Source organism: Heterodontus francisci, chromosome 1 (assembly GCF_036365525.1).
Source record: "Heterodontus francisci isolate sHetFra1 chromosome 1, sHetFra1.hap1, whole genome shotgun sequence".
NCBI lineage: Eukaryota > Metazoa > Chordata > Chondrichthyes > Heterodontiformes > Heterodontidae > Heterodontus > Heterodontus francisci.
Window position 1 is genome coordinate 178,195,050 of NC_090371.1, and position 27,285 is coordinate 178,222,334.

Consider the following 27,285-nt stretch of genomic DNA (forward strand, 5'->3'; position numbering starts at 1 on the left):
TCTGGTTTTAATTGATAGTGATTGATTGATATGATCAGTCAATAACTCCATTATCATTGTTTCATGTGAGCACCAAGATGGTAGAAGGCAAACTAGATGGACCTGGTCTTATTTTGTCTGGCAATTCCTATGTTGCTATGCTGCATATGATACTTGTCCCATTTTTATAAATTCAATGATTTTATTAGTTACAAATCTGTCATGAAAATGTCACAAAGCAGGAAAAATTATTCTCTAAATTGAAACCAAAAATTGCAGAAGTGGTAATTGGTAGCTTGACTAGTTGGAAGTATTATAACACAGTCATGAAAAAGTATTGATAACTGACAGAGATTCGAACAAAACTTGTTTGAATATTAAGCATGGTTCAGCTGTAAGGTGTTGATTCGATAATTGTTTGTCATGCACACTTATGTATTTCAATCTTTTTAAATCTTACTCTAGATTTTTTTGGTTTCTATATTTTAAATTGCTCTCATAACTAGGTGACAACTCCCTAAGTCTTTGAGAACCTTGACCACCCTTGATATCCAGGTAACCAATCAGCAACATGCCCAGGATAACCAACAGAAAATCTTTTCCATTAATTATTTTACCAACATACACCAATGTGAGTGTTTACTCGGACAAAACACTTTCCTTTCTGTGGCCTGGAAGCCCAGGAGCAAGGAAATTGGTGGCCTTCCTTACCCCAGACTTGCCTCCTTCCCCTTTCCATCCTGTAAGACCATCCAAAAATCCCCATCCCCACACCTGCCTTCACGTTGGTAGACAACCATTGGCTGCTTGATTTTCTGGAAGATAGTAGCCTCTTCCTGTCCATTTGAGCAGGAAGAGGACCAACAATATGTTAATGAAGCCCAGAATTTGAAATTACCTAAGCCTGTTTCCTACTGAAGTGGTTGAGTTTCTACCTCACCCTGCCTCGCATCTGCACAAAATTACATTCAGGGCCAAGGGCTATTCTCCCTAATTTCAGCAAGGTTTCATGAATGTAGAATATAACAATATAAAGTCTTTATAAAATTCTTCATCTATTTTGATACTTTGTAAGGGGCAGAAGAGTTGCAGTATCCAATGTCCATTCCTGGTAGGCAAGAGAACAAACTTGTAAAATTATCATCTGAGGTCAGCTCCAAGTGCAAGACCTAACATCACAGGTCTCTGCCACATTTTAGTCTCGCTTGTGATTGGGAACTGAGTGGTTTCCCAGGGGAATAGGAAAGTAATATTAGTGTTATTGACATTTTTTGGCTATCCTTGTCCATGTATGTGCCTTTCTTCTATGTATTATTGCAGATCTGTTCCTAGATACATTCTTATGAATGCATCATATTGTTTGGCTGAATATTTGCTAATCAAAGTTCTGGGCTGGGATCTATTTCTCAACTCCTCCTTTTGGTTTTACTTACATCAGCATATGACTTAACATTTATTTGTATTTGCTAGCATAAACAGTACAATGTACAATGATCCTCAATGTGGCCGTAATTTTGAATAATGGTAACTACTTTCTGATTGGGTCATAACTTACCAGTAACAATCATTTAAGCATTTGGATCTGCTGCATCTACGTTTGAGTGTTAACTGTCAACTGCAGATTACCGCTTGTGCGTATATTTCCTCTGATGAAATTAATGTTGTTTTGCTATTTTTTCTGCAAGGTCCGGTGGGGAGATAAGGGATCCACCGATGAAGGAGCAAGGCTAGAAATGGCGAAAAATGCTGTTGTAAAAGCCCCAGGTTTTGAAGAGGAACCTCTTACCCCAAGTCAGCCCAGATCTGTGCCTTCTAATCAGCCTGCTCCACCAAAGTGGTATGATCCAATTAAGGTAATTTCTCACGATCTACTGACATATATTTCACTCCATAAGAAAATGTATTGTACTTTAGCAGGGCCATAGTGCTAGTTATGAAACTAGTTAATAAAGATTCAAAAGTCAAGTACTTGAGGCCGAATGACATGAATTTTGATTATATATTAAGAAAAATCAGTGATCTTCTTTACTGTTAGCATTGTCCATAGGAAAAATATTTTTAAAAACAAGACAAGATGACAAGTAAGAATGACAAGAAAATTGAGAGCTAGTTTTTATTTGATAAAATTGATAAACTGCATTAGTAAAAAGAAAAAGGAAACATTAGCATAAATTGTAAGCATGCAGATTTGTAGTGTGGAAATTTCGGGGGGGTGGGGGAGGGGGAATAAAAAAACACTAGTTCCCAGTGCTTGTTGCATCAGAAAAGATCTTTTTCTTTCTCTGTTTCTTTTTCTGTGTTATTTTAAATGGCATCTTTTTAAAATTATAGGGCAGACTTGATGCACTGTGGGCATTGCTGCGACGACAGTATGATCGGGTTTCTTTGATGCGGCCACAAACTGGAGATGAGGTACTGATTAGATCATTTTTGAGTGTGGCGGGGAAATGTGCAAGCTTTATTTAAGTGAATGGGCAAAACTATGGCAAATGGATTTCAATGTACGCAAATGTGAGGTCGTCCACTTTGGACCGAAAAAGGGACAACTGGGGTACCTTCTAAATGGTGAAAAGTTAGGAACAGTGGAGGTCGAAAGAGACTTGGGGATCCAGGTGTATAGGTGAGCAAAATGTCATGAACAGGTACGTAAAATAGTCAAAAAGGCTAATGGAATGCTGGCCTTTATTTCTAGAGGAATAGAATACAAGGGGGTAGAAGTCATTCTTCAGCAATACAAAGCCCTTGTTAGAGCACATGTGGAGTATTGTGAGTAGTTCTGGGCGCCATACCTTAGGAAGGATATATTAGCCTTGGAGAGAGTGCAACATAGATTTACTAGAATGATACCTGGACTCCAAGAGTTAAGCTACAAGAGAGACGAGCCCCCCTTTTTATTTTTATTTATTTTTTATTTTTTATGTGTTTATTTTATTTTAATTTGTTTAGTTTGCTTTTACTGTGCCTACCCATTGTGTTTTTTCATGTTTGTGCTTGGGGACAGGGCTGTTCATTTTTCTGTCAATTAACATCCTCTCTGTCCTAAAGCTTTGTCTTTCACCACACCATTAACATACCATTTGCCTTTGCTCCATGACCTTCTGGTCAGTTATTCTCTGTGACCTTGTCATATCAACACTTTCTCTTTTGTTATCTCTTGCCCCACCCCCGCTTTACTTGCTTAAAACCTATTACATTTCTAATATTTGCCAGTTCTGATGAAGGGTCACTGACCTGAAACGTTAACTCTGCTTCTCTCTCCACAGATGCTGCCCGACCTGCTGAGTATTTCCAGCATTTCTTGTTTTTATTAAACAAACTAAGCTTGTATTCCCTTGAATTTAAAAGGTTAAGGGGTGATTTTATTGAAGTTTTCAAGATATTAAGGGGAAATTGTTGAATTTAACCTTATGTTATAAAAGCTAACAAAAAGAAACAAAATGCTTCAACACCTAACGTTAATTTTACTCCAGTTATCGGGAAAACATTAGCCTTGAGACCGCTTAAATTTTTAAACCACGTTTTTACTCACAATGAATTACATGGTTGACCAATGCTTCCCAAGCTTCCCAACACTATGCCAAAGGGAGGTGCCTGAAATGCCACGAGATGATGATTGCTACATTTTGTTACCTTCAAATTACACTCAGCATGATTCACACTGATTCCCATACATTTCAATTGGAGTTCCACAAAGTGTAATAAAATCAGCTAGACATTCTTGAGACTCCTGAATAGTTTGGAATGGCTTCAAACTACATATTATTGTTGGCCTGGATCTAAAAATGCATGGAACTCCCCCACAATTTTTGATCTATTTTCATCAACAGTAAATTGGGGAGAGTGCACCCGCAATTTCTCATATGTGATGCCCATAGCAGGAACCCTCATTCATAAAATAAAAGTCGACTTCCTACATTTAACTTCAGACTGCTAAAAACATGGCAACTATAAGACCTTGTCCTCTTGAAAGTAATTCAAAGCAGATATCCCATGGAAAACTGACTGCAAACTGGCTACATAATTTCATTCCTATTTCTGTTTCAACCCTTTCCAGACTCATCTCTTCTAAGCTTCATTGGTATCTCCCAACGCATCTCCTGACCACTCAGTTACTCTCCTGATTTCAGTATTCGCTGGTATTGCTGACTGGGTCCTTTCCTCAGACACTGTTTTCTGATTTCAAAACTACTTAAAAAATATTGATTTAATTACATAAGAAAGGAGTGAAAGTAGGCCATATGGCCCATTGAGCCTGCTCCACCATTCAGTAAGAGTATGGCTGATCCTATATATCAACTCTACTTTCCACTAATATCCCCATTTCCTTTGATTCCCTCAGTGCCCAACAATCTATCAATATTGGTGTTAAATATATTCATCGACTGAGAATCCACACCTCTTGGAAATAGAGAATTCCAAAGATTCACAATCCTCCGCACGAAGACATTTCTCACCATCTCAGTCCTAATTGGCCAACCCCTTAAACTGATCCCTAGTTCTAGAGCCTGCAGCCAGGGGAAGCTGCCTTTCAACATTTACCCTGCTAGGCCCTGTAAGAATTTTTACATTTCAATGAGATCTCCTCGTATTCTCATAAACTCCAGAGTTTAACATCCCATCAAACGAATAGCACCTCCAATGATTCTTCCATCTTCTCCAACTACAGCACCATCTCCAACTTTCTCTTCCTCAATAAGGTTCAGGATAATTTCATTGTCACCCAAATATCTCCAACCAGTTGTTGAAAATCCACTCAGTCTGATCTTTTGTTCCATTCACAACACCAAGACCATCTTAGTCAAAGTAGCCCACAACATCTTTTGTGATAAAATTTTACAGCACAAAGGGAGGCCGTTTTTCTCATTATGCCTTTGCCAGCTCTCCAAAAGAAGTATCTATCCAGTCCCATTCCTCTGCTCCTTCTCCAAACCCTTTTCTTTTACCAAATTTTGTTCAAATATTTGCCTTTTAAAAGCTATTAATTGAGTTTGCTTCCACCATTGTTTCTGGTAGTGCTTTCCATGTCCCAGCAATTCTTCGCTGAACATATTCTTCTTACCCCTCCCTTCATTCTTTTGTTGATGATAAATTTATGCCTTAAAAATCATCTTACTAGTCTGAAAATTGTGGGCTGGCAGAGGGAACCTGTAAAATGACCTCTCACTTTTGCAGTCAGTTGTGTGGGCATGAGGATATTCCATGGTGCAAATAGTAGCAAAATATATTCAGTACAAATAGCATTGGTTCAATGCCTTACCTAATACCTTACTTACAATAGATAATTGTTAATGTTTACTGTCACATATGTGTTGAATGAGTACATATGCTAAACACACAGAAACCAGTTACTTGTTAAGTGAATAGAGTGTTATTAAAAAGAACTGTAGGCCATCATGGATTTCAGTCAGAGACTGTTTATACCAAGCTGATTTGAATCCATTTAATAGTGAGCTGCATTTAAACTGGCATGAGCAGCTGGGAGTTTGTATTCTGATCTCACATCGTTGTGTCTCACCAAGCATATTTTGCTTCAAAACATCTGTAGTTTGGAATTAATCCAAATTCTCCAGTTGTATAAAGATAAAAGTTACCTTATTTATCTTTAAATGAGTAAAATGACTGAAATGGATTAAAGTAAATACAATCATGCCCCTTAAATTTAATTCGGGATTATGCTGTATTTGCCGAACAAAAAATATATATTTTTCCAGTTTTAAGTAATTTAAAGTTAAAATGTTATTTTTGAGTTACCAGAGTTAGCGTTAAAACATAAGCTCACAAAGGACATGTTACTAAACCAGCCAGAGACTGCTTTCTCACTACCACTGTGATTGAGTGTAATTTTATGATAATAGTCTTTTGTGACTCACAAATTAGAATGAAGCCTTAAATAGCTTAAAATTAGGGGAGAAACAAATTGTGATGTTTGTCAGATGAAACTATTGACCCTGAAAGTAATGTAGTAGTGACCTTTTGCAAGGTCAGTTAGTTTCTCAGTACAGCAAAAGTGTTTTTTATACTGTCAAATAGAAAAGAGATATATTCTGTAAAGGTTGATCCTTTATTATCAGGATGATGCATGCTCTGCTTTGCTGTGTTTGATATACGTCAGTGGTCAACTTTTCCATATTACTTAAATGACATTAAAGCTACAAAATTGGTCTGCTGTTTTACAAGAATTATGTTTACGTGAATGAAGCCAATAAACTCAAGGCTGGCTGCAACTGCATCTCTTCTTAGTAACTGCAGGAATTAAATGGTATTTTTCACGTGTTTCTACAAAAAAAGTAATAGCGAGTGACAAAACAATCCAAATGGTGGGAGTACGAAAGTTATGAAATTGGCTGTCATATATTTTCTATTGATTTTGGAAAATCAGATTTTGTATTAAAATCATCAACCACTCTCATAATGACTCTTATTTTAGCACATGGTCACAGTTTGTCACCAGAATTGCAGGTTTGCTTTACCAGTTTGGTTTTCTGTCAGTACAATGGACGTTATCAAAAATAATGCCTACATTTATCTTGTACCTTGTCACATTGGCATATTTCAAAGCATCTCACTCAGTGAATTGCTTGAGAATTGTGGTGACTTATTGGGCTGAATTTTAACTGCCAAGTGGGAAACAAATGCAGATGTGGGTGGGGGGAGTGGGGTGAGGAATAAATGACCCCGAAAAGTAGTGGCAGGTTGGAAACCCAACATGATTCCGCCCACTTCCGGGTTTAGCCCGAGTGGGAAACTCTTATGGTGCTGTCAGGTAAGTAATTAAAAGATTTAAATCCCCAATTAATTCAGGATTTAACCCAGAATTCTGACTTTAACAGACAGCTCAGGTGTTTCCCGAGCTGTGTGGAACTGGCCAGGGTCAACCAAGTGAGAGCACAGTGAGGAGTGTTTGTTCAGTGAAACTGATAGGCTGGGCACGCTTTGGCACCAACAAGGTGCACCTCCCCCCTTCCGGGTCTCTGCCTTTCCCTGGAGTACTTCTTACTCCTCTGCAAGGAAAGTCGAGAGTTGTGAGTGTGAGAAATGGATTGTGTGGATAGCAGGGAAGGACAACATTTGGGGAAGGTGACTGTGAGGCATGGATGCAACTGGGCAATAGGATTAGGGTGAGTGTGAGCGGCCAACACCCCCAGCTTATACACACTACTGAGTCAGCGGCGCTTGAGATGGCTTGGCCATGTGAGCCGCATGGAAGATGGCAGGATCCCCAAAGACACATTGTACAGCGAGCTCGCCACTGGTATCAGACCCACCGGCCGTCCATGTCTCCGTTATAAAGACGTCTGCAAACGTGACATGAAATCGTGTGACATTGATCACAAGTCGTGGGAGTCAGTTGCCAGCATTCGCCAGAGCTGGCGGGCAGCCATAAAGACAGGGCTAAATTGTGGCGAGTCGAAGAGACTTAGTAGTTGGCAGGAAAAAAGACAGAGGCGCAAGGGGAGAGCCAACTGTGCAACAGCCCCAACAAACAAATTTCTCTACAGCACCTGTGGAAGAGCCTGTCACTCCAGAATTGGCCTTTATAGCCACTCCAGGCGCTGCTTCACAAACCACTGACCACCTCCAGGCGCGTATCCATTGTCTCTCGAGATAAGGAGGCCCAAAAGAAAAAGAGTGGTGGCTGCTTAAATGGTGATGTGAGGTGCGTGGAGAGAGAGAGGAATGAGTGCAGCAGCAAGGTGAGTTGTTCTAAGGAGTGCTGTGCACGAGAAGCCTGGGAAAGTCAGAGTGTGGAGGTTGGCACCTGAAAGTGTTATGCCACTCACCTTTCCCACCCTCCTGAGATCCTTGAACCTCTTGGGGCACTGTTTGAGGAACCACACTCCTGCTGCTCACTTCCTCAGCCACATCCATCCATGCCTGCTTGATTTATTTGAGAGACTGGCCTCTTCTTCCCATCCTTGGGAAACATCTCCTCACTTCACTCCCTCATATCCCACAGCAGGCCCTCCAGGTAAGAGTCATGGCAAAGCCTACTTCAATTACAAATGGATTTCTGATCTGCTGCCAGCATCCCCCTGCTGCGTGTGTATCTGGCATGTGAAGATTCTGTCCATTAGATAAATGCAGCAGCATTTAAACTTTAATTCGGTTGACGCCTACGGATACACGATGCGCCCACGCTAGCATGCATCCAGTATACATACATGCAAATAGAGACGGAAAAGAGAAGAAAAATAAAGTGGAAACGTTTGAGGCAATATCTGAAGAGTTTTTGTTACAGTTCTTCGAGCTCACCGTAGAGTCCTTGATTGTAGGTAGATCTTGCTTTTCATTGGGGCCCAGTATTCTTCTGAAATCTTGTTCGCTGTAGGAGACTTTTCTCTCTTGAAGTTCATGTGTCTTCAGTGGATTTAGAAGCTTGTGAGAAAGAAATGGGAGCAGACAGGAGAGATCTTCAGTCCAGGAGCAAATAGACTTTGAGTTCAAACTGTTTGTACAATTCAGAAAAACCCAGGTTGCCAAGCAGGCTAGTCATGAGACTAACTGGTCTGACCATATCTTGGATTGTATCACTGTAGCAGTGTCTGGAACGCGCCTCTTACACACAATACCTGGTGATCAAGGTCCATTGTGGGTTGAATGTGTCAGGAAATAGTCCTTTGTCCTTTCAATCACCATCTATTAATATGCAAATATCTTTTCCAGTCACGGCTGATCTGTTTAACAAGTTCTTTCTTCACTCCAGTAACAGTTTAAAATCAATGTTCCTGACAAAATTAATGTGCCTCATTCTTGGCAGGTGGGGGCCTAGCATGATACCTAACCGCAGAAGTTTTTTGGAAAAGAGAGTCCCACATCTTCTCTATCCTTTGTGTGAAGAACTGCTTCCTGAAATCACTCCTGAATGGCTCACTTTAATTTTATACCTCCTTGTGCTGAACTCCCCCACCATAGGATAGAGTTTCTCTCTATTTAGCCTGTCAACTGCATTAATCATCTTAAACACCTCAATTAGCTCACCCCTTAATCTTAAGTACTGAAGGGAATGCAAGGCAAGTCTTTGCAACCAAGCCTCTTAATTTAACCCTTTAAGCCCAGGGGTTTCAATCTGGGCAATTTGCGCTGCTCCCTCCCCAATGCCAATATATCCATACTAAGAATTGAATGCAATACTGCAGTAAGACGAACATTTTGTTTTCCGTAATATTAGTTAAGAAAGGTATATTGGTCTGAATATTAAGAAAATTCCCTGCTCCTCTTCAAATAATGCGATGGAATCTTTAATAGACATCTGAATAGGCAAACGGGATCTCAGTTTAACATCTCAATCAAAGGATTGCACCTCCAACAATGCAGCACTCCCTCAGTACAGCATTAGATTATCAGGCGAGATTATTGCCAAAATCCTGATGGTTAATTTTGGCTTACATCACCATTAACGGCTTTGCAATAGGGTCGGTAGACATACTTCCTGTTAATGAAGATTCTCTGCACACTACAGCAATACGAAAACAAAATACTGTGGATTCTGGAAATCTGAAATAAAAACAGAAAATGCTGGAAATACTCAGCAGGAGAGAGGGAAAAACACAACTGCGAGGTAGTTTTCCACCTGACTGTAGTGATTAGTATAGGCTACAACAACAGCCAATTAACCTTTAATATAATAAAACATTCCAAGGCGCTTTACAGGAGCATTAGAAAACAAAGTATGACACTGAACCACATGAGGGGATATTAGGCCAGATGACCAAAAGCTTGGTCAAAGAGCTAGATTTTAAGGAGCATCTTAAAGGAGGAAATGAGGTAGAGAGATGTAAGGAGGGAATCCACAGTTTAGGGCCGAAGAAGCTCAAGGCACAGCCACCAATAGTGGAGCAATTAAAATCAGAAACACTCAAGAGGCCAGAATTAGAGGAATGCAGATATCTTGACAGAGAAAGGGAGGGGTAAAGCCACAGAGAGATTTGAAAACTAAGATGAAAATTTTAAAATCAAGACAATGTAGGTCAGCGAACACAGGGGTGATAGGTGAACAGAACTTGGTGTGAATTAAGACATGGGCAGCAGAGTTTTGGATGACCTCGAATTTGCGGAGAGTAGAATGTGGGAGACCAGCCAGGAGTGGGCTGGTGTAGTCAAGGCTAAAGGTAACGAAGGTATTAAAGCCCCACTTACCAGTCTTATGGTGTTTTCTGTAGGAGTCATTTGTGCCACTACATCATCCTAAGTACAGCATTAAGCATCACAAGACTGGTGAGTGGAGTCAGTATTAATGGAAAAAAATGTAATTTTACTTTTAAAGAGGAAGGCTTAATGAACCATGGTGTGCTTTTTCATATCATGTTGAGGGCCAATTTCAGCCTGATACCCATAGGCTGATCAGTGTAAAATCCTGTCAAGAATGAAAGTTAAAATTACAATTTCTCTTTTACAAGTTGTGTGTGTTAGGTAAAGCATTTCTATTCTCTCGAGATGCTGTTGCTGATTCAACATGACATAGGAGAAAGGGTAATAAAGATGAAAGTGATATAGGACCTGAAGGGATATATTATTGTGTGACCAGTATTCCCATTAATAAAATATCTCTTTATTAAGATATTTTCATCCCCCCCCCCCAGTAATTTATTAGATTTTGTAGTAAATATTATAATTTAGTAGGGTTAACTATTTTTGTTCTGAGGCTTTTAAGGAGCTGGCAAAGAATTAACAAGCCCTCTGAAGAGCGGTGTGCCTTAGAAATATTTTCTCACTTTTTGAGAAAGATAATTATACCATAGAGTGTTACAATTTTTTGTGTGTTTATATCACAATGTTAGCAGAAGCAAGAGGTTTTTGAAAATGATGTACTGTGTAAAGGGCAAAATGCTCCTTCTTGCTTTGGTGGGATAAATTCTAAGTACAACTTACCAAAAAATCATCTTTCTAAAAAATAGCTTACGTAAAGTATATTCAAAACTGAAACCACAAGTAAAGTACCTGCAATTCCTTCTTCCTAAGTGATACTGGTTGCTTTTCAAAACAGAAATGTGCAGGATCTTTGAAATCAGCACCCAATGGGCTCACACCACTTGAGAACTAGATAAGCATTGAGTATGATCATTCTAATAAACCTTCACAATTCCAATTTGCTGATAAGTTGAGCAGATGAAAGATCTTGCAAGTATACTTACTTTAAGGGCTGCAAGGTTCTATGCTGTTGTTTATTACTTTCTAAGAACAATACATATTGAATGTATTTTGAAACATAGGCTGGGATTTTATTGGTTCCGGGCGATGGGCTGGGAGGTGGGTGAGCCAGTAGAATGCCGGGAACGTGCCCGGAGGACTCCCAGATGTTTTCCCGCCACTGGGCCATTTTACCACCAGTGGGAAGGGCAGCAGCTTGGCCGCCCCCTGACCAGAGGCAGGCAACCAATTAAGGTAATTAAAAGTCCCAATGAGGGTCATCTTCCAGATCATTGACAGAGGCGGAGTGGCCCCTACCCCCCCCCCCCCCCCCACCACTGCGTGCGGAAGCTGCCAGATGAATGGAGGTGGTCTCCTAGCATCTTCCCGGTGGGAACATTGCATCTGGGGTTCCGTAGCCCAACAATGGGGCGGGGGGGGGGGGCCCTGGCCGCAAAGGCTGCCCCCCACGCCTCCGCTGGAGGGGTTTCCCTTCCGATTGCCAGGCCTGGCCCTGGCACAGAAACACATTTTTCAATTCCCCAGCAAGGGCACCTGAAAATGGAGCCACCCTCTTTCGGTGGTGCTGCCGAGGCTGCAGAGCTGCTGGCCCTTCGAAGGGGCTGGCAGCGTGGAGAGCCAGCACTTAATTGGGCAGTGGGCCCAGCGGCTGCCTCTTAATTGGCAGCCACTGGGAAGATTGCCGCTGTGGTCCTACTGCCCAGCTGTGCAAGCTAAAGACCCACATTTGGTCCAGATTTTGAGATTCACCCCGTGTCGGTAAAATCCTGGTCATAAATTCTAGTGCTTAAGTTTTTAGGTGAGATTGGTGTCTTTATACAGGAAATAAAGTAGCACTAGGAAAACTATTTTGCTTCAGTTGTGATCTGATTCCTAGTAAATAAAAAAAATACCTGTCACATGAAGCAGCTGGTTTCAAAAATGCACTTTTAGGACTCAGAGGGCCTGTGTTTCTCATTTAAGAAGTATTCACAGTAGAATTCAACTCCTTGATCTTGTAATTGAAGTTTAGGCATGATGTATCAAAGCTAGAAAGGCTTTTCAGTGCCAACAACTAATGCTTGGTGGAATCGCTTTGAGCTCACACGAAGTGAATGCAGAGGCTTTGATTCCGGATGTAAATCCTCGGAGAGGGTAGCGAATCATGAATTTTTCAACACATGATCTGTGAGGTTACAAGTGCCAGTACAGGTGTAAGTAAGCAAGTTTTTGCAGACATCTGTTAGGACGGAGGCAGTGGTCCTCAGCAGCCTGCAGCAAGACTGCTGGAGTGTCAGCAGATGCAGTTGAGAGCGGCAGAACAGTTTTGGTCTCACATTTGCTGCCTGAGGGGCTTAAACACCAAAGGTAGAGCAGGGTAAGACACAGCTGTGCTCCTGAACTGGCCCCAGGCACAAATAAAGAGATCTAATATATTTTGACTATTGTGAGGGGAGCTAGAGGAAGACGAGCCACTTCAGAGCTAACTTAACGCTGCAACATCTGCCACAAAGTTTCAAGGAGAGCGGCTGGGGATAGCAGGTAGCTAAGGTATTCCCTGAGTAAATAGTCTTTATTTAGTCATGCATTCTTCTAAAGATCTGTGTCTTATTAATGTACACAGCAGGATTCTGTATTGTTTTTGTGGTGATATTTTCTGGTTTATAGGAACATTCTCGTCTGCAAATGACATTTGGTATATATTTTACTTTGAAACAGGAAATATAGCATCTTTAGGGGATGTGTTTTATAACTTTAAATAATATTGTTTTTATAATTCAGTTATAGTTATTATTTAAGCTTTGACTTTTTCTTCCCCGAGCTTACATGGAATATGTTTCGCACTTTTTAAAAAAAAAACTTCAAAACAGCCTGCAGAGCTATATTAAGCTTGACATAAAACTCACCACTTCTGGGACAGTGATACATGTTCAATAACAACGTTGCATATCCTATTAATTAACTTAAAAATATACACATAAAAGTTATGTTATAGACAACCAGCCATTCTGCAGCAACAGGGAAGTATATGAACATTTTGTTGAATATGCAATATTGGTAAAGATTGAGTGATTTTGGAAAAATGATAAGCAAAATGTCCAAGGCACCTTCTCTTGAGTGGCACAAAACCAGATTTTTCAGAAGAAGAAACTTGTTATTCTTAGATAAGAGTAGCTTTTAACTGGCCTTTTCATAGCCTCAGGCAAATCTAACACAAATGGATAAATGAACTTGTCCCTTTCCCTGAGCTCTGAACATAACTTCCTAAAACTGACATTCAGAGAAAGAGCAGAAGTTGAATACCTGCCAGCTGTGCATTTACCCTCACATGTCCCAGTCAAAAAAAGTGATGGAGAGCTAGTTTAAAAATAAATGAACAAATGAGTAAATAATAAAGCAGGCAAGAGGTTATATCTGACAGAGCCTGCACATGAATATTGTGACTAAGCTTTGTCTGAGTTTGATGGAATGAGGTTCCAGAATGTTGCCAAAGAAGGGCTGAAATGCGATGAAAGTGAAAAGGCTAAAAAAAAACATGAAGCAATGGAGAAGGAATCCAAAGACTTTTTTAAGACGATGACTTGAGCTTTAAATTTAGCTACCGTGTTGTCCAAAACTTCTGGAAAACACTGTGCCCATCCTGCAATAACAATTTATATTTTACAGTCTAAATATGGAGCATTCACGCATATAACTATTTGTTAAGGATGTTGCTGCTGACTTGAATTCCCTTTCAACAGGTCCATTTCTAGACAACTGGGTGTAGAAGTCAGTTTGCCTAGCATTTCACTGATTGAAAACATGCGAACATACAAATTAGGAGCAGGAGTAGGCCACTCGGCCCTTCGAGCCTGCTCTGCCATTCAATAAGTTCATGGTTGATCTGATTACTCCACATTTCGACCTACCCCGATAACCTTTCACTCCCTTGCTTATCAAGAATCTATCTACCTCTGCCTTAAAGCTATTCAAAGACTCTGCTTCCACCGCCTTTTGAGGAAGAGAATTCCAAAGACTCACGACCCTCTGAGAGAAAATACTTCTCCTCATCTCTGTCTTAAATGGGCGACCCCTTATTTTTAAACAGTGACCCCTAGTTCTAGATTCTTCCACGGGGGAAACATCCTTTCCACATCCAAAATTAATCAGAATTGTAAACAGAGTGATTCAACAAAATGTGCTTCCACTGAGTGTCAGAGCCTCACCTCACAAAATTTACCCACATAAATAAAGACAATCCAGTGCGGCAAATGCTGCCCCAGTTATTCTATTACAAAATACCATTAAGAAGATGTATTGATCAACTCCTTCAAAAAGATGTATAGGTATCGGATTGGGAATTAGGTCGAAGGCTGTGAGGATAGATATTGTCTGAGGTGATCAACTAATCCAGTCCCTTTATTTATGAGCCATGTGTAGGGAGGGGTGCATTGTTACATTTTTGGGGTGGTGCTTTTGCCTCTTCACTCGAGATATTTTTGGTTTCAATGTTTCAAATTGCTTTCATAGGTGAGTCTTAACTTCTTAAGTCCTCAAGACTGTTTTCACTTACCATGATAGCTGGGTAAAATCATAGCCCACCCAGAAAAAATAAATCTCCATACATTATTTCAGCTACAACTACCGTATTCTGTGCTTTCATAGGATTCCCATTATCTTCGGAAGGTAATGGAATATTATACTACGCTATGTTTTAGATTTATTAAACAGTAATAGAACACTTGAACGGGAGCAGTAACATATCTAGAACCATAGAAAAATTATGGCACAGAAGGAGGCCATTCAGCCCATTGTGTCCGTGCTGGCTGAGAAGAAAAAAAAATAGAAACTAGCCGCCCATTCTATTCCCACCTTCCAGCACCTGGTCCATAGCCTTGCAGCTTGCAGCACTTCAGGTGCATGTCCAGGTACCTTTTGAAAGAATTGAGGGTTTCTGCCTCCACCACCGTTCATGGCAGTATATTCCAATCACCTATCTCTGACAATTGTTAAGATTAGTTAGCTCCTCGCAACAGAAAATAGTTTTTAACTTCAATGTTAAAATATACTGCAACTAATTTTCTTATATAGTGAATCTATTTGATTACTTGTGAACTTGGAAGTTATCTTGCTGAATTAACTAACTGTTTGAAAGTTCTGGATCTATTCAGTAATTTGGAAAGACTGGCTGATGAAATCTTTGAGTCATTGCAACTTTAAATAATCGTTTTAAATACAAAGGAGCTGTCTAACACTTCTGCGCAAATCACAAAAACCATTTGTATTTCAATTTAATGGGTTGCTTCTTCCCATGAGTCTGTTTTCAGAAAATTGGACTAATTGTTGTAACAAAATGAGCTGAAAATTTCTTCTGAGTGAAGCTGTCCTAACTCTATTTACACTGATAAAACAAATGAAATAAATGCTAAGTTAAATCTCAGATAAGAATGCGTAATATTTGGGGATCAGGAAGGATTTGTACCAAATTCTACCTTCAGGAGATTAAATGACTGGAGTCCATGGGAGAGTAGCTTTTATGGAAGAAAAAGGCTTAATTCACTGAATAATCCTTTCATAATCCATTCTTTCTTATTTTCACCTGTCAGTAATTTGATTATGTTTTGATGCTCTGCCACCAAAAAAGGCATTTTTTGAAAGCAGTGCTAATTGTATTGGTAAACAGAGTCATTTACAAGGAGAGTTCCTATGCTGGGAGTGTGGTTTCCCTGGCTCTTAAGCGGCCCATTGAGATGTCCTGTCCTGAGATCCTTTCTTTTGAAACTAAAGTGGCATCTTTGCTCCAATCCTGGATTGTCCCTCTCCCTATTTTACTCTCTCAGACTGTTGGACTTTATGGATTGCTGTTTTACATCCTGACCACATTTTCAGCCATTAGCCGAGGTACCGTAACTCCTTCTGTACTATGTTATACCTCTTCAGTAAGATTTCCAGACTTTCAGTCACAGATGTTAATCCTTGGTCTTTTGCTGCTGACCACTCTTATAATGCACAATATACATTGAACAAAAAAACACAGAAGGCCATTCAGGAAGTGTACGTAAATTCTACAGGAAACAAATGATGTAAAAGCTATGACTTCAAATTGCTGGGACCTTTTGGAAAGTAATACCCAAATTTCCAATTAAACAGCCAGCTGTGAAAAATTGGAAATAATCCCATTTTCTTAAATATTGACTCTTCCACATACCTGGTTTATAAAATAGGGCCCTGAAAATAAATGGACTGTTATCTTGGCAATGGTCACTAGTGCCCTAAAGTACCAAGCCCACCCAAGTTTCCACAGCCAGTAGGATACCTCCTGTGCATGAGGCCAGCACACACCCATGCCACCACAAATATAAGAACATAAGAAATAGAAGCAGGAGTAGGGCATACGGCACCTTGAGCTTGCTCCGCCATTCAGTCAGATCATGGCTGAACTTCTACATCGACTCCACTTTCCTGCCCTATCCCCATATCCCTTATTTACCATATTGCTCAAAAATCTAACAATTTCAATCCTGAATGTACTCATCAACTGAGTATCTGCAGCTCTCTGGGGTAGAGAATTTCAAAGATTCACAACTCCCTGAGTGAAGAAATTTCTCCTCATCTCAGACCTAAATGGCTGACCTCTTATTCTGAGTCTATGACCCCACTGGCACATCTCAAGAATTCACCAAATAAAAGCTCTGGCCCTTGGCCACTATTGGAAGAGGAATTTAGGTTCTTTCCAAAGACCCCATGAAAGGCCCCATCCTTCACACAGGGACAGATTTTTAAAAGTATATTTTTAAATACACATCTTCTGTGGCCTATTGCTCTTCTTGATGCTGCTATACCTCACATCATTTAGCGTACCAGCCTCTTATGGGCCAGGAAACCAGAACTCCCAGCATACGGAGTCCCCATCAACTTCTACATCACTGGTCTTGCAAGTGGCTGTGTCTTACAAGGTCAAATGGGAAGTCAAAGTTTACTTTGGGTTCCAGTGTATCAGGGTCCAGGCCCTTTTCAGAGTTGTATCACCTGACCTTCACCAGAGTTACAGTGGCACAACAAGCAAAGAAGTTTGTTCCCAAACGTAGAAGAATTCCAGAAGAGCCATTCATTACAAAGTGTGACTGAATTTTCAGTTTTTACCATTATATACTGCAGCTATATAATAGAAATGAAACTGACTGTAAAGTTAGTTTGCTTCACTACTTTATTTTGACCACACACCTCTGTTTGCTTTTGTCACTGGTTTGAAGTGAAAATTAGCCATCTCCATTACTGAAAAAATTGGTTGCAAGAATAAAAAATCCTTTTTTCCGATTCACATTTTGGTGAAAAAAGCATGTAATATGTTTTTAATCACTGCCTGTTTGAGCTGCATTAGCTGAAAAAGCTGTTAATGGATTTTTAAATACATTTCATTCCTCTTTTAAAGTTGCACCATTTTCATATCCTTTGGTCACACTGGAAATCATGTGACTAGTATATGTACATGTCACTCAGGTCATTTTATTTCATTGACTTAATAATTCAGACTCTTTTGCAGCTTCTCAAGTCAGTACAAGGAGGGAACATGGCAACGAAAAGCTATTGGGAACTGAAGTGTACAATTCTTTTAATGTTGACCTTATATCAAATGGACGTCCCTTGGGCTAGATCTGGCTGTGGAATGGATTCAGACGGGGATTTCTTACGTTCGATGCCAAATGCTGATCAGTTCCTGTCCCAACCCCAGATCACAGCTTTGACTGTAATGGCCACATGCCCCAGTGGATTCCCAGTAATAATCCACATGTTATGGCGGCACATTGTTTCATTGGCTGTGCAATTAACCAATAAGAAGCTCATGATGCTTTAGTGCTAGTGTATAGTAAGCTGCAAGTGGTTGAGTCTGCTCAGTCAGCGCGGAGGACAGGTGGAAGGCAACTTGATAAAGATTTTGGTGGTACAATTAGTCTGGCATCATAAGCAAATATAGCCCTGTACCTATTTAAAGCTTGATCAAGAAGATCGGCAATCAAAAATATAAAATAAAAGGGAAAAAAGCTTCAGATGTAGGGTATTTAGAATGTAAACTGAAAATTCTGTAAATATGTAAAAGGTCAGTCAGCATCTGTAAAGAGAAAAAATAGGTTGTGAGGTTTTGGATGGGTGCTGTACAGATTCTGTGAAGGCCTGCACCCGAAACACTGTAAACTGTCTTTTCTCTTTACAGATGCTGACTGACTAGCTGTGCATTTCGAGCTCTCTCTGTTTATATTCAAGAAATAAAAAATGAGTATTTTTCAAAATCAAAAGCAGCTGCTTATTACGCAAGATGAGGAAAAAGAATTTCCTCGGAGCTGCTTCTTTTCTGCCACCATAAGTTTTGCTGGAACTGTGGCGGCAATCCCATTTATAACAAATAGTGCTTAATACTTAAATAAGGTCTGCTGTTAACAAGTGTGGCAAATAACATGTATTTGCATGTAAAGTATGTACAAATTATTCAGGAAAGCCATGAATCCTGTCTGCAGTGGCTCATGTATTTTGTGCATGTTGTTACAGCCAAATATCAGAGCTTTGAACCTCACATTGAAGATGTTGGCATACTGATGTTCCAGATGTTGCCATACTTCTAAAATGCCTTTGCAGAAAATTTGCATTTATGAGAGTGCAGAACTAAAGTTGTTGTAGTTGACTCGTTACCACAGCAAACATCTTCTGATAACAACAACAACTTATATTTATATAGCACCTTTAATGTAATAAAACATCCCAAGGCGCTTCACAGAAGCATTATAAAGCAAAATTAGACACCGAGTCACATTGGGGCAGATGGCCAAAAGCTTGGTCAAGGAGCAACTTTAAAGGAAGAAAAAGAGCTAGAGAGGCAGAAAGATTTAGGGAGGGAATTCCAGAGCTAAGGGCCAAGGCAGCTGAAGGCATAGCCACCAGTGGTAGAGCAATTAAAATTGGGGATGCTCAAGAGGACAGAATTAGATGAGCGCAGATAACTCGGAGGGTTGTGGGACTGGAGGAGATTAAAGAGATAGGGAAGGGCGAGGCCATGGAGGGATTTGAAAACAAGGATGAGACTTCTAAAATTATAGAACAAAGAACAGTACAGCACAGGAACAGGCCATTCGGCTCTCCAAGCCTGCGCCGATCTTGATGCCTGCCTAAACGAACACCTTCTGCACTTTCGGGGCCCATATCCCTCTATTCCCTTCCTATTCATGTATTTGTCAAGATGTCTGTTAAACGTCGCTATCGTATCTGCTTCCACCACCTCCCCTGGCAGCAAGTTCCAGGCACTCACCACCCTCTGTGTAAAAAAACTTGCCTCGCACATCCCCTCTAAACTTTGCCCCTCGCACCTTAAACCTCTGTCCCCCTAGTAACTGACTCTTCCACCCTGGGAAAAAGCTTCTGACTATCCACTCTGTCCATGCCGCTCATAACTTTGTAAACCTCTATCATGCCGCCCCTCTACCTCCATCGTTCCAGTGAAAACAATCCGAGTTTTTCCAACCTCGCCTCATAGCTAATGCCCTCCAGACCAGGCAACATCCTGGTAAACCTCCTCTGTACCCTCTCCAAAGCCTCCACGACCTTCTGGTAGTGTGGCGACCAGAATTGCACGCAATATTCTAAGTGTGGCCTAACTAAGGTTATGTTCAGCTGCAACATGACTTGCCAATTTTTATACTCTATGCCCTGACCGATGAAGGCAAGCGTACCGTATGCCTTCTTGACTGCCTTATCCACCTGCGTTGCCACTTTCAGTGACCTGTGGACCTGTATGCCCAGATCTCTCTGCCTGTCAATACTCCTAAGGGTTCTGCCATTTACTGTATACCTCCCACCTGCATTAGACCTTCCAAAATGCATTACCTCACATTTGTCCGGATTAAACTCCATCTGCCATTTCTCCGTCCAAGTCTCCAACCGATCTATATCCTGCTGTATCCTCTGACAATCCTCATCATTATCCGCAACTCCACCAACCTTTGTGTCGTCCGCAAACTTACTAATCAGACCAGCTACATTTTCCTCCAAATCATTTATATATACTACAAACAGCAAAGGTCACAGCACTGATCCCTGCGGAACACCACTAGTCACATTCCTCCATTCAGAAAAACACCCATCCACTGATACCCTCTATCTTCAATGACCGAGCCAGTTCTGTATCCATCTTGCCAGCTCACCTCTGATCCCGTGTGACTTCACCTTTTGCACCAGTCTGCCATGCGGGACCTTGTTAAAGGCTTTACTAAAGTCCATACAGACAACATCCACTGCCCTTCCTTCATCAATCATCTTCGTCACTTCCTCAAAAAACTCAATCAAATTAGTAAGACACGACCTCCCCTTCACAAAACCATGCTGTTTCTCACTAATAAGTTCGTTTGTTTCCAAATGAGAGTAAATCCTGTCCGAATAATCCTCTCCAATAGTTTCCCTACCACTGACGTAAGGCTCACCGGCCTATAATTTCCTGGATTATCCTTGCCACCCTTCTTAAACAAAGGAACAACATTGGCTATTCTCCAGTCCTCTGGGACCTCACCTGTAGCCAATGAGGATGCAAAGAGGTTAGCACCGCAGCCTCACAGCTCCAAGGACCCGGGTTCGATTCTGGGTACTGCCTGTGTGGAGTTTGCAAGTTCTCCCTGTGTCTGCGTGGGTTTCCTCCGGGTGCTCTGGTTTCCTCCCACATGCCAAAGACTTGCAGGTTGATAGGTTAATTGGCCATTATAAAATTGCCCCTAGTATAGGTAGGTGGTAGGGAAATAGAGGGACAGGTGGGGATGTAGTAGGAATCTGGGATTAGTGGAGGATTAGTATAAATGGGTGGTTGATGGTCGGCACAGACTCGGTGGGCCGAAGGGCCTGTTTCAGTGCTGTATCTCTAATCTAAACTAAACTAAACTAAACATTACTGTCAAGGCCCCAGCAATTTCTTCCCTTGCCTCCCTCAGTATTCTAGGGTAGATCCCATCAGGCCCTGGGGACTTATCTACCTTAATGCTTTGCAAGACACCCAACACCTCCTCCTTTTTGATAATGAGATGACTGAGACTATCTGCACTCCCTTCCCTAGGCTCATCATCCACCAAGTCCTACTCTTTGGTGAATACTGATGCAAAGAACTCATTTAGCACCTCACCCATTTCCTCTGGCTCCACGCATAGATTCCCGTCTCTGTCCTTGAGTGGGCCAACCCTTTCCCTGGTTACCCTCTTGCTCTTTATATATGTATAAAAAGCCTTGAGATTTTCCTTAATCCTGTTTGCCAATGACTTTTCATGACCCCTTTTAGCCCTCCTAACTCCTTGCTTAAGTTCCTTCCTACTGTCTTTATATTCCTCAAGTGCTTCATCTGTTCCTAGCCTTCTCGCCCTTACAAATGCTTCCTTTTTCTTTTTGACTAGGCTCACAATATCCCGTGTTATCCAAGCTTCCCGAAACTTGCCAAACTTGTCTTTCTTCCTCACAGGAACATGCTGGTCCTGGATTCTAATCAGCTGACGTTTGAAAGACTCCCACATGTCAGATGTTGATTTACCCTCAATCAGTCACCCCCAATCTAAATTCTTCAGTTCCTTCCTAATATTGATATAACTAGCCTTCCCCCAATTTGGCACCTTCACCCGAGGACTACTCTTATCCTTATCCACAAGTACCTTAAAACTTATGGAATTATGGTCACTGCTCCCGAAATGCTCCCCCACTGAAACTTGGACCACGTGGCCGGACTTATTCCCCAATACCAGGTCCAGAATGGCCCCATCCCGAGTTGGACTATCTACATATGGTTTCAGGAAGCCCTCCTGGATGCTCCTCACAAATTCTGCCCCATCCAAACCCCTAGCACTAAGTGAGTCCCAGTCAATATTGGGGAAGTTAAAATCACCCACCACCACAACCCTGTAACCTTTACATCTTTCCAAAATCTGTCTACATATTTGCTCCTCTACCTCCCGCTGGCTGTTGGGAGGCCTGTAGTAAACTCCCAACATCGTGACTGCACCCTTCCTATTCCTGAGTTCCACCCATATTGCCTCGCTGCATGACCCCTCTGAGGTGTCCTCCCGCAGTACAGCTGTGATATTCTCCTTAACCAGTAATGCAACTCCCCCACCCCTTTTACATCCCACTATATCCCGCCTGAAGCTTCTAAAGCCTGGAATGTTTAGCTGCCAATCCTGCCCTTCCCTCAACCAAGTATCTGTAATAGCAACAACATCATAGTTCCAAGTACTAAACCAAGCTCTAAGTTCATCTGCCTTCACTGTTATACTTCTCGCATTGAAACAAATGCACTTCAGACCACCAGTCCCGCTGTGCTCAGCAACATCTCCCTGCCTGCTCTTCCTCTTAGTTCTACTGGCCTTATTTACTATGTCCTCCTCATTTATTTCACTAGCTGTCCTACTGCTCTGGTTCCCACCCCCCGCCACACTAGTTTAAACCCTCCTGAGTGACGCTAGCAAACCTTGCAGCCAGGATATTAGTGCCCTTCCAGTTTAGATGCAACCCGTCCTTCTTGTACAGGTCCCATCTGTCCCTGAAGAGAGCCCAATGGTCCAGATATCTGAAACCCTCCCTTCTACACCAGCTGCTCAGCCACGTGTTTGTCTGCACCATCTTCCTATTTCTAGCCTCACTGGCACGTGGCACAGGGAGTAATCCAGAGATTACAACCCTCTCGCGTTACTTGACAGGGAGCCGATGTAGGCGAGCGAGCACAAGGGTGATAGGTGAATGGGACTTGATGCTCACAACTTCTATCTCGTTGGGACCATTTTGGGAAAACAGGACACACAAGTCTATCAGCAATAATTGTGATAATCAACAGATTGAGTTAAAAGCAATAAGTGGCAACTAACATTCGTGCCACACAAGTGCCAGGCAATGACCATCTCCAATGAGAGAATATAACCATGGCTCCTTGACATTCAATGACATTACCGTCGCTGAATCCCCCATTATCAACATCCTGGGCATTACCATTGACGAGAAACTGACTGGAGCAGTCACATAAATACTGTGGCTGCAAGAACAGGTCAGAAGCTGGGAATTCTGCAGTGAGTAACCCACCTCCTGACTCCTCAAAGCCTGTCCACCATCTACAAGGCACAAGTCAGAAGTGTGAGGGAATACTCTCTACTTGCCTGGATGAATGCAATTTCAGCAACACCCAAGAAGCTCGACACCATCCAGGATAAATCAGCCTGGTTTTGCAGCACCCCACTCACCACCTTAAACATTCACTCCTTCCACCACTGCCACATAGTGGCAGCAGTATGTACCATCCACAAAATGCACTGCAGCAACTCACCATGCCTCCTTTGAACAGCACCTTCCAAATCCACAACCTCTTCCACCTAGAAGGACAAGGACAGCAGAGGCATGGGAACACTATTAAATTGCAGAAAACTTATTGTGGAAGGATTACGCTGGAGCCGATCTTTACATTAAATGTGAAACTGAGTACAGAGTAAAAAGGATTACAAACAAGTAGCTCCTCACTCATAACCTCCGTCAGTCCCTGTAAGTGTCTCCTTTTCAGTGCTCAAGTAAGACCGCAATTAGCACCCTCTACCTGCATATAATTAAACAATTGATACACAATTAACAAACACCACCACCTGCAAGATCCCCTCCAAGTCACACACCATCCTGACTTGGAACTATATTGCCGTTCCTGCATTGTCGCTGGGTCAAAATCCTGGAACTCCCTTCCTAACAGCACTGTGGGTGTACCTATCCCACATGGACTGCAACGGCCCAAGAAGGCAGCTCACCACCACCTTCTCAAGGACAATTAAGGATGGGCAATAAATGCTGGCCTTACTAGCAATGCTCATATCCCATAAAAGAACAAAAAAATCTGCTGTACTTGTATTATTTCCTATCCCCAATTGGCCCTCCCAGCTATATCTTCTAGTGAACAATGTTACAGTAGAGAAACATACAAGGAAAAAAGAGAGAAGTCACTGAAGCTTTAGCGTTTGGCCTTATTCCAAGAGACATAAAATACCACCAACAGCTCTGCAACTCAAAGGTTTCTGGCATACTTAATCAGCATGAGAACAATTTAACTAGATTCTGTGAAAAATTACCATTATATTTGGGAAGTTATTTCCAAGTTATATAAGAACAGAGATAGTTGAGGGTTGCTCACACGCTGACTAGAGATATAAGAAAAAAAGGTTTCTTGTTCTCTATCTGTTTCATACAAAGACAAAACTGTGGCTCCCAGCTATTCTTTCACTTTATTCAATTAATAGAATATTGCGTGCAATTCTGGTCGCCACACTACCAGAAGGACGTGGAGGCTTTGGAGAGGGTACAGAGGAGGTTTACCAGGATGTTGCCTGGTCTGGAGGGCATTAGCTATGAGGAGAGGTTGGAAAAACTCGGATTGTTTTCACTGGAACGACGGAGGTGGAGGGGCGACATGATAGAAGTTTACAAAGTTATAAGCGGCATGGACAGAGTGGATAGTCAGAAGCTTTTTCCCAGGGTAGAAGAGTCAGTTACTAGGGGACATAGGTTTAAGGTGAGAGGGGCAAAGTTTAGAGGGGATGTGCGAGGCAAGTTTTTAACACAGAGGGTGGTGAGTGCCTGGAACTTGCTGCCAGGGGAGGTGGTGGAAGCAGATACGATAGCGACGTTTAAGAGACATCTTGACAAATATATGAATAGGAAGGGAATAGAGGGATATGGGGCCTGGAAGTGCAGAAGGTGTTAGTTTAGGCAGGCATCAAGATCAGCGTGGGCTTGGAGGGCCAAATGGCCTGTTCCTGTGCTGTACTGTTCTTTGTTCTTTTGTAATTCATCCTGCAGCTGTATCTCCTCCTGCAAAAAGGAGAGCATCATCACTTGCCTTTTTCACTTTTCAATTAATGTCACATGATCAGACCTCCAGGAATACCTGCAACCAGAGTTGGCAACTCTTGCACACGGTACCTTGGTTCAAAGTTTCATCCAGAGGGTAGAGCTTCCAATAATATAGCACTCCCTCAGTACAGCACTGGGTATCAACACATCATGCCCTGCAGTCATGTTGTCAATCTTGAATCCCAGCCTTCTGATGCAAAGTTGAGAGTGCAAGAAATCGCTATAACTTTGGCAGAAAATTGCTAGAAATTCCAAATAAATAGCTTAAACAGTCTTATGCTGCTTCTCTGGGATTTCTGCTAAGATAAGGTTGGAAATAGGGAGAAGGCCCACAGAAATTTTTCCCAGGATATGTGACCTTAGTGCTTTGCAGAGGAATAAATAGTTAAGTAAACTCAGCACCAAGTATGATACATGTTTAGGCATAGAGTGACGATATTTCCTCTTGCAAAATGAAAAACAGATTTAAGCTTGTAGGAATTTGGTCAGGTTGAATCATGTACCACAGTTACAATACTCATTTTTAAAATTAGAAGCAAATTGGCAGAAGAATTGAGACTAATGTCAGTCAGCAAGTCCATTGTGCAGATTGGCAGGTTACTGGGTAATCGAAACATTTAAAATAGTTTGTTCATGTTATAATTGAGACCCAGAAGAAATGTTCAATATGTATTAATAATCCTTCCTGTCTTGTGTTGCAACTGTTGGGTGGATTCCCAAATTTCCCGACCAGATTTCATTTTCAAGCCAATATTAAGGGCAAATATAAATCAAACTGATCTATTTACATTGGTGAACGATTTTGAAGTGTAATATAAGTATTATTCTTGTGTGTATAACATTGTTCATCTGTGTAAAGTTAGTTATGATATGCATTTTATATGGTTCCTGGAATATATCATGAAGCAAATCTGCTGTTTCCCAAAGTTTACATACTAATAATACATTAAGAACTGCACATGATGCATTAGAAATAAATATGCTGAAGATAAGAATGGTTATAGAGATTACTTCAACTGGCTCTAAAAAAAAATCAAAACAGTAATAAATGTAAAGGCATCAAGGTCTAAATACATCAGTCTTCAACGAGTATAAAGGTGTTAATTTATTGTGCAGTAAAGCTCAGTAAAATTTGATTATAAGTGCGATTACATCCCAAAATTTAGTGAATGTTCATCAGTTCCTACAAAACTTCCCATGTGTTGCAACTCCCCATTAAAAATTAAAAAGTAGACAATTATAATTAGCTCATAATAAGATCAAAAGTTTAGTTTAGTTTAGAGATACAGCACCGAAACAGGTCCTTCGGCCCACCGAGTCTGTGCCGACCATCAACCACACATTTATACTAATCCTGCACTAATCCCATATTCCTACCACATCCCCACCTGTCCCTATATTTCCCTACCACCTACCTATACTAGGGGCAATTTATAATGGCCAATTTATCTACCAACCTGCAAGTCATTTGGTTTGTGGGAGGAAACCGGAGCACCCGGAGAAAACCCACGCAGACACAGGGAGAACTTGCAAACTCCACACAGGCAGTACCCAGAATTGAACCCGGGTCGCTGGAGCTGTGAGGCTGCAGTGCTAACCACTGCGCCACTGTGCCGCCCACAGTCTTTTCCAACTTTGACCATTGACATATTGGCACTTTCCTATGCTTTCGGCGGATGGCGAAAAAATACATGCCAAAGAGCCACCGCGATTCCAAGTGTGGCGGCTCGGTTAAATAGCTGGAGTGGGCTGTCTGTCTCTGGCAATGGTGTCAGCTGCATGTGCACAGGCCTGACACCATTTTTAAAGGGCTGTTAGCCCTACTGACATATTTAAATATTTAAAGAAAGATTTAATGAAATTAAATAAAAACATCTCTTTTGCCCCTCTCCCCACCGTAACAATTAAATTAATGATTTGCCCCCCCCCCAAAAAAAACACTTACCTTTACCATCTGACCTTACCCCTCCAAACTGCACAAACTTTAAACTACAACTCTTCGCATCATCCTCGACACCCATGATGGTAATTTGACCCCATCCCCCACCCCACCCCCCCCCCCCCCCCCCCCACACACTGATAAACTTACCTCCGCACCCCCTCCCCACCAGTCTTGTGCCTCGTTTTCCCAGACGGGGATCCAAAGGCGCGGGAGTGCCTGTCGCCGGGTCGAAGATCGCAGTGGGACATCAGGAGGTGATGTATGTTTATTTAAATTAATTATTTTAATTGATATAAATATTCAAGTTATGGTTCCAGCACCCAGCGGTGGGGAGGCCGCCATGGTGCCTTGCCACCGCCAGGAGG

At 41.6% G+C, this 27,285-nt stretch overlaps 1 protein-coding gene across 1 annotated transcript in view; it reads left to right on the forward strand.

The window, feature by feature from the left end:
- Positions 1-27,285, forward strand: part of antxr2a (ANTXR cell adhesion molecule 2a) — a 307,229-nt gene that overhangs the window by 194,498 nt on the left and 85,446 nt on the right. The window contains exons 15-16 of the mRNA XM_068038944.1: positions 1,665-1,832; positions 2,311-2,391. Of these exons, the coding sequence (XP_067895045.1) occupies positions 1,665-1,832; positions 2,311-2,391 (249 nt within the window). The remainder of the gene's footprint in view (positions 1-1,664; positions 1,833-2,310; positions 2,392-27,285) is intronic.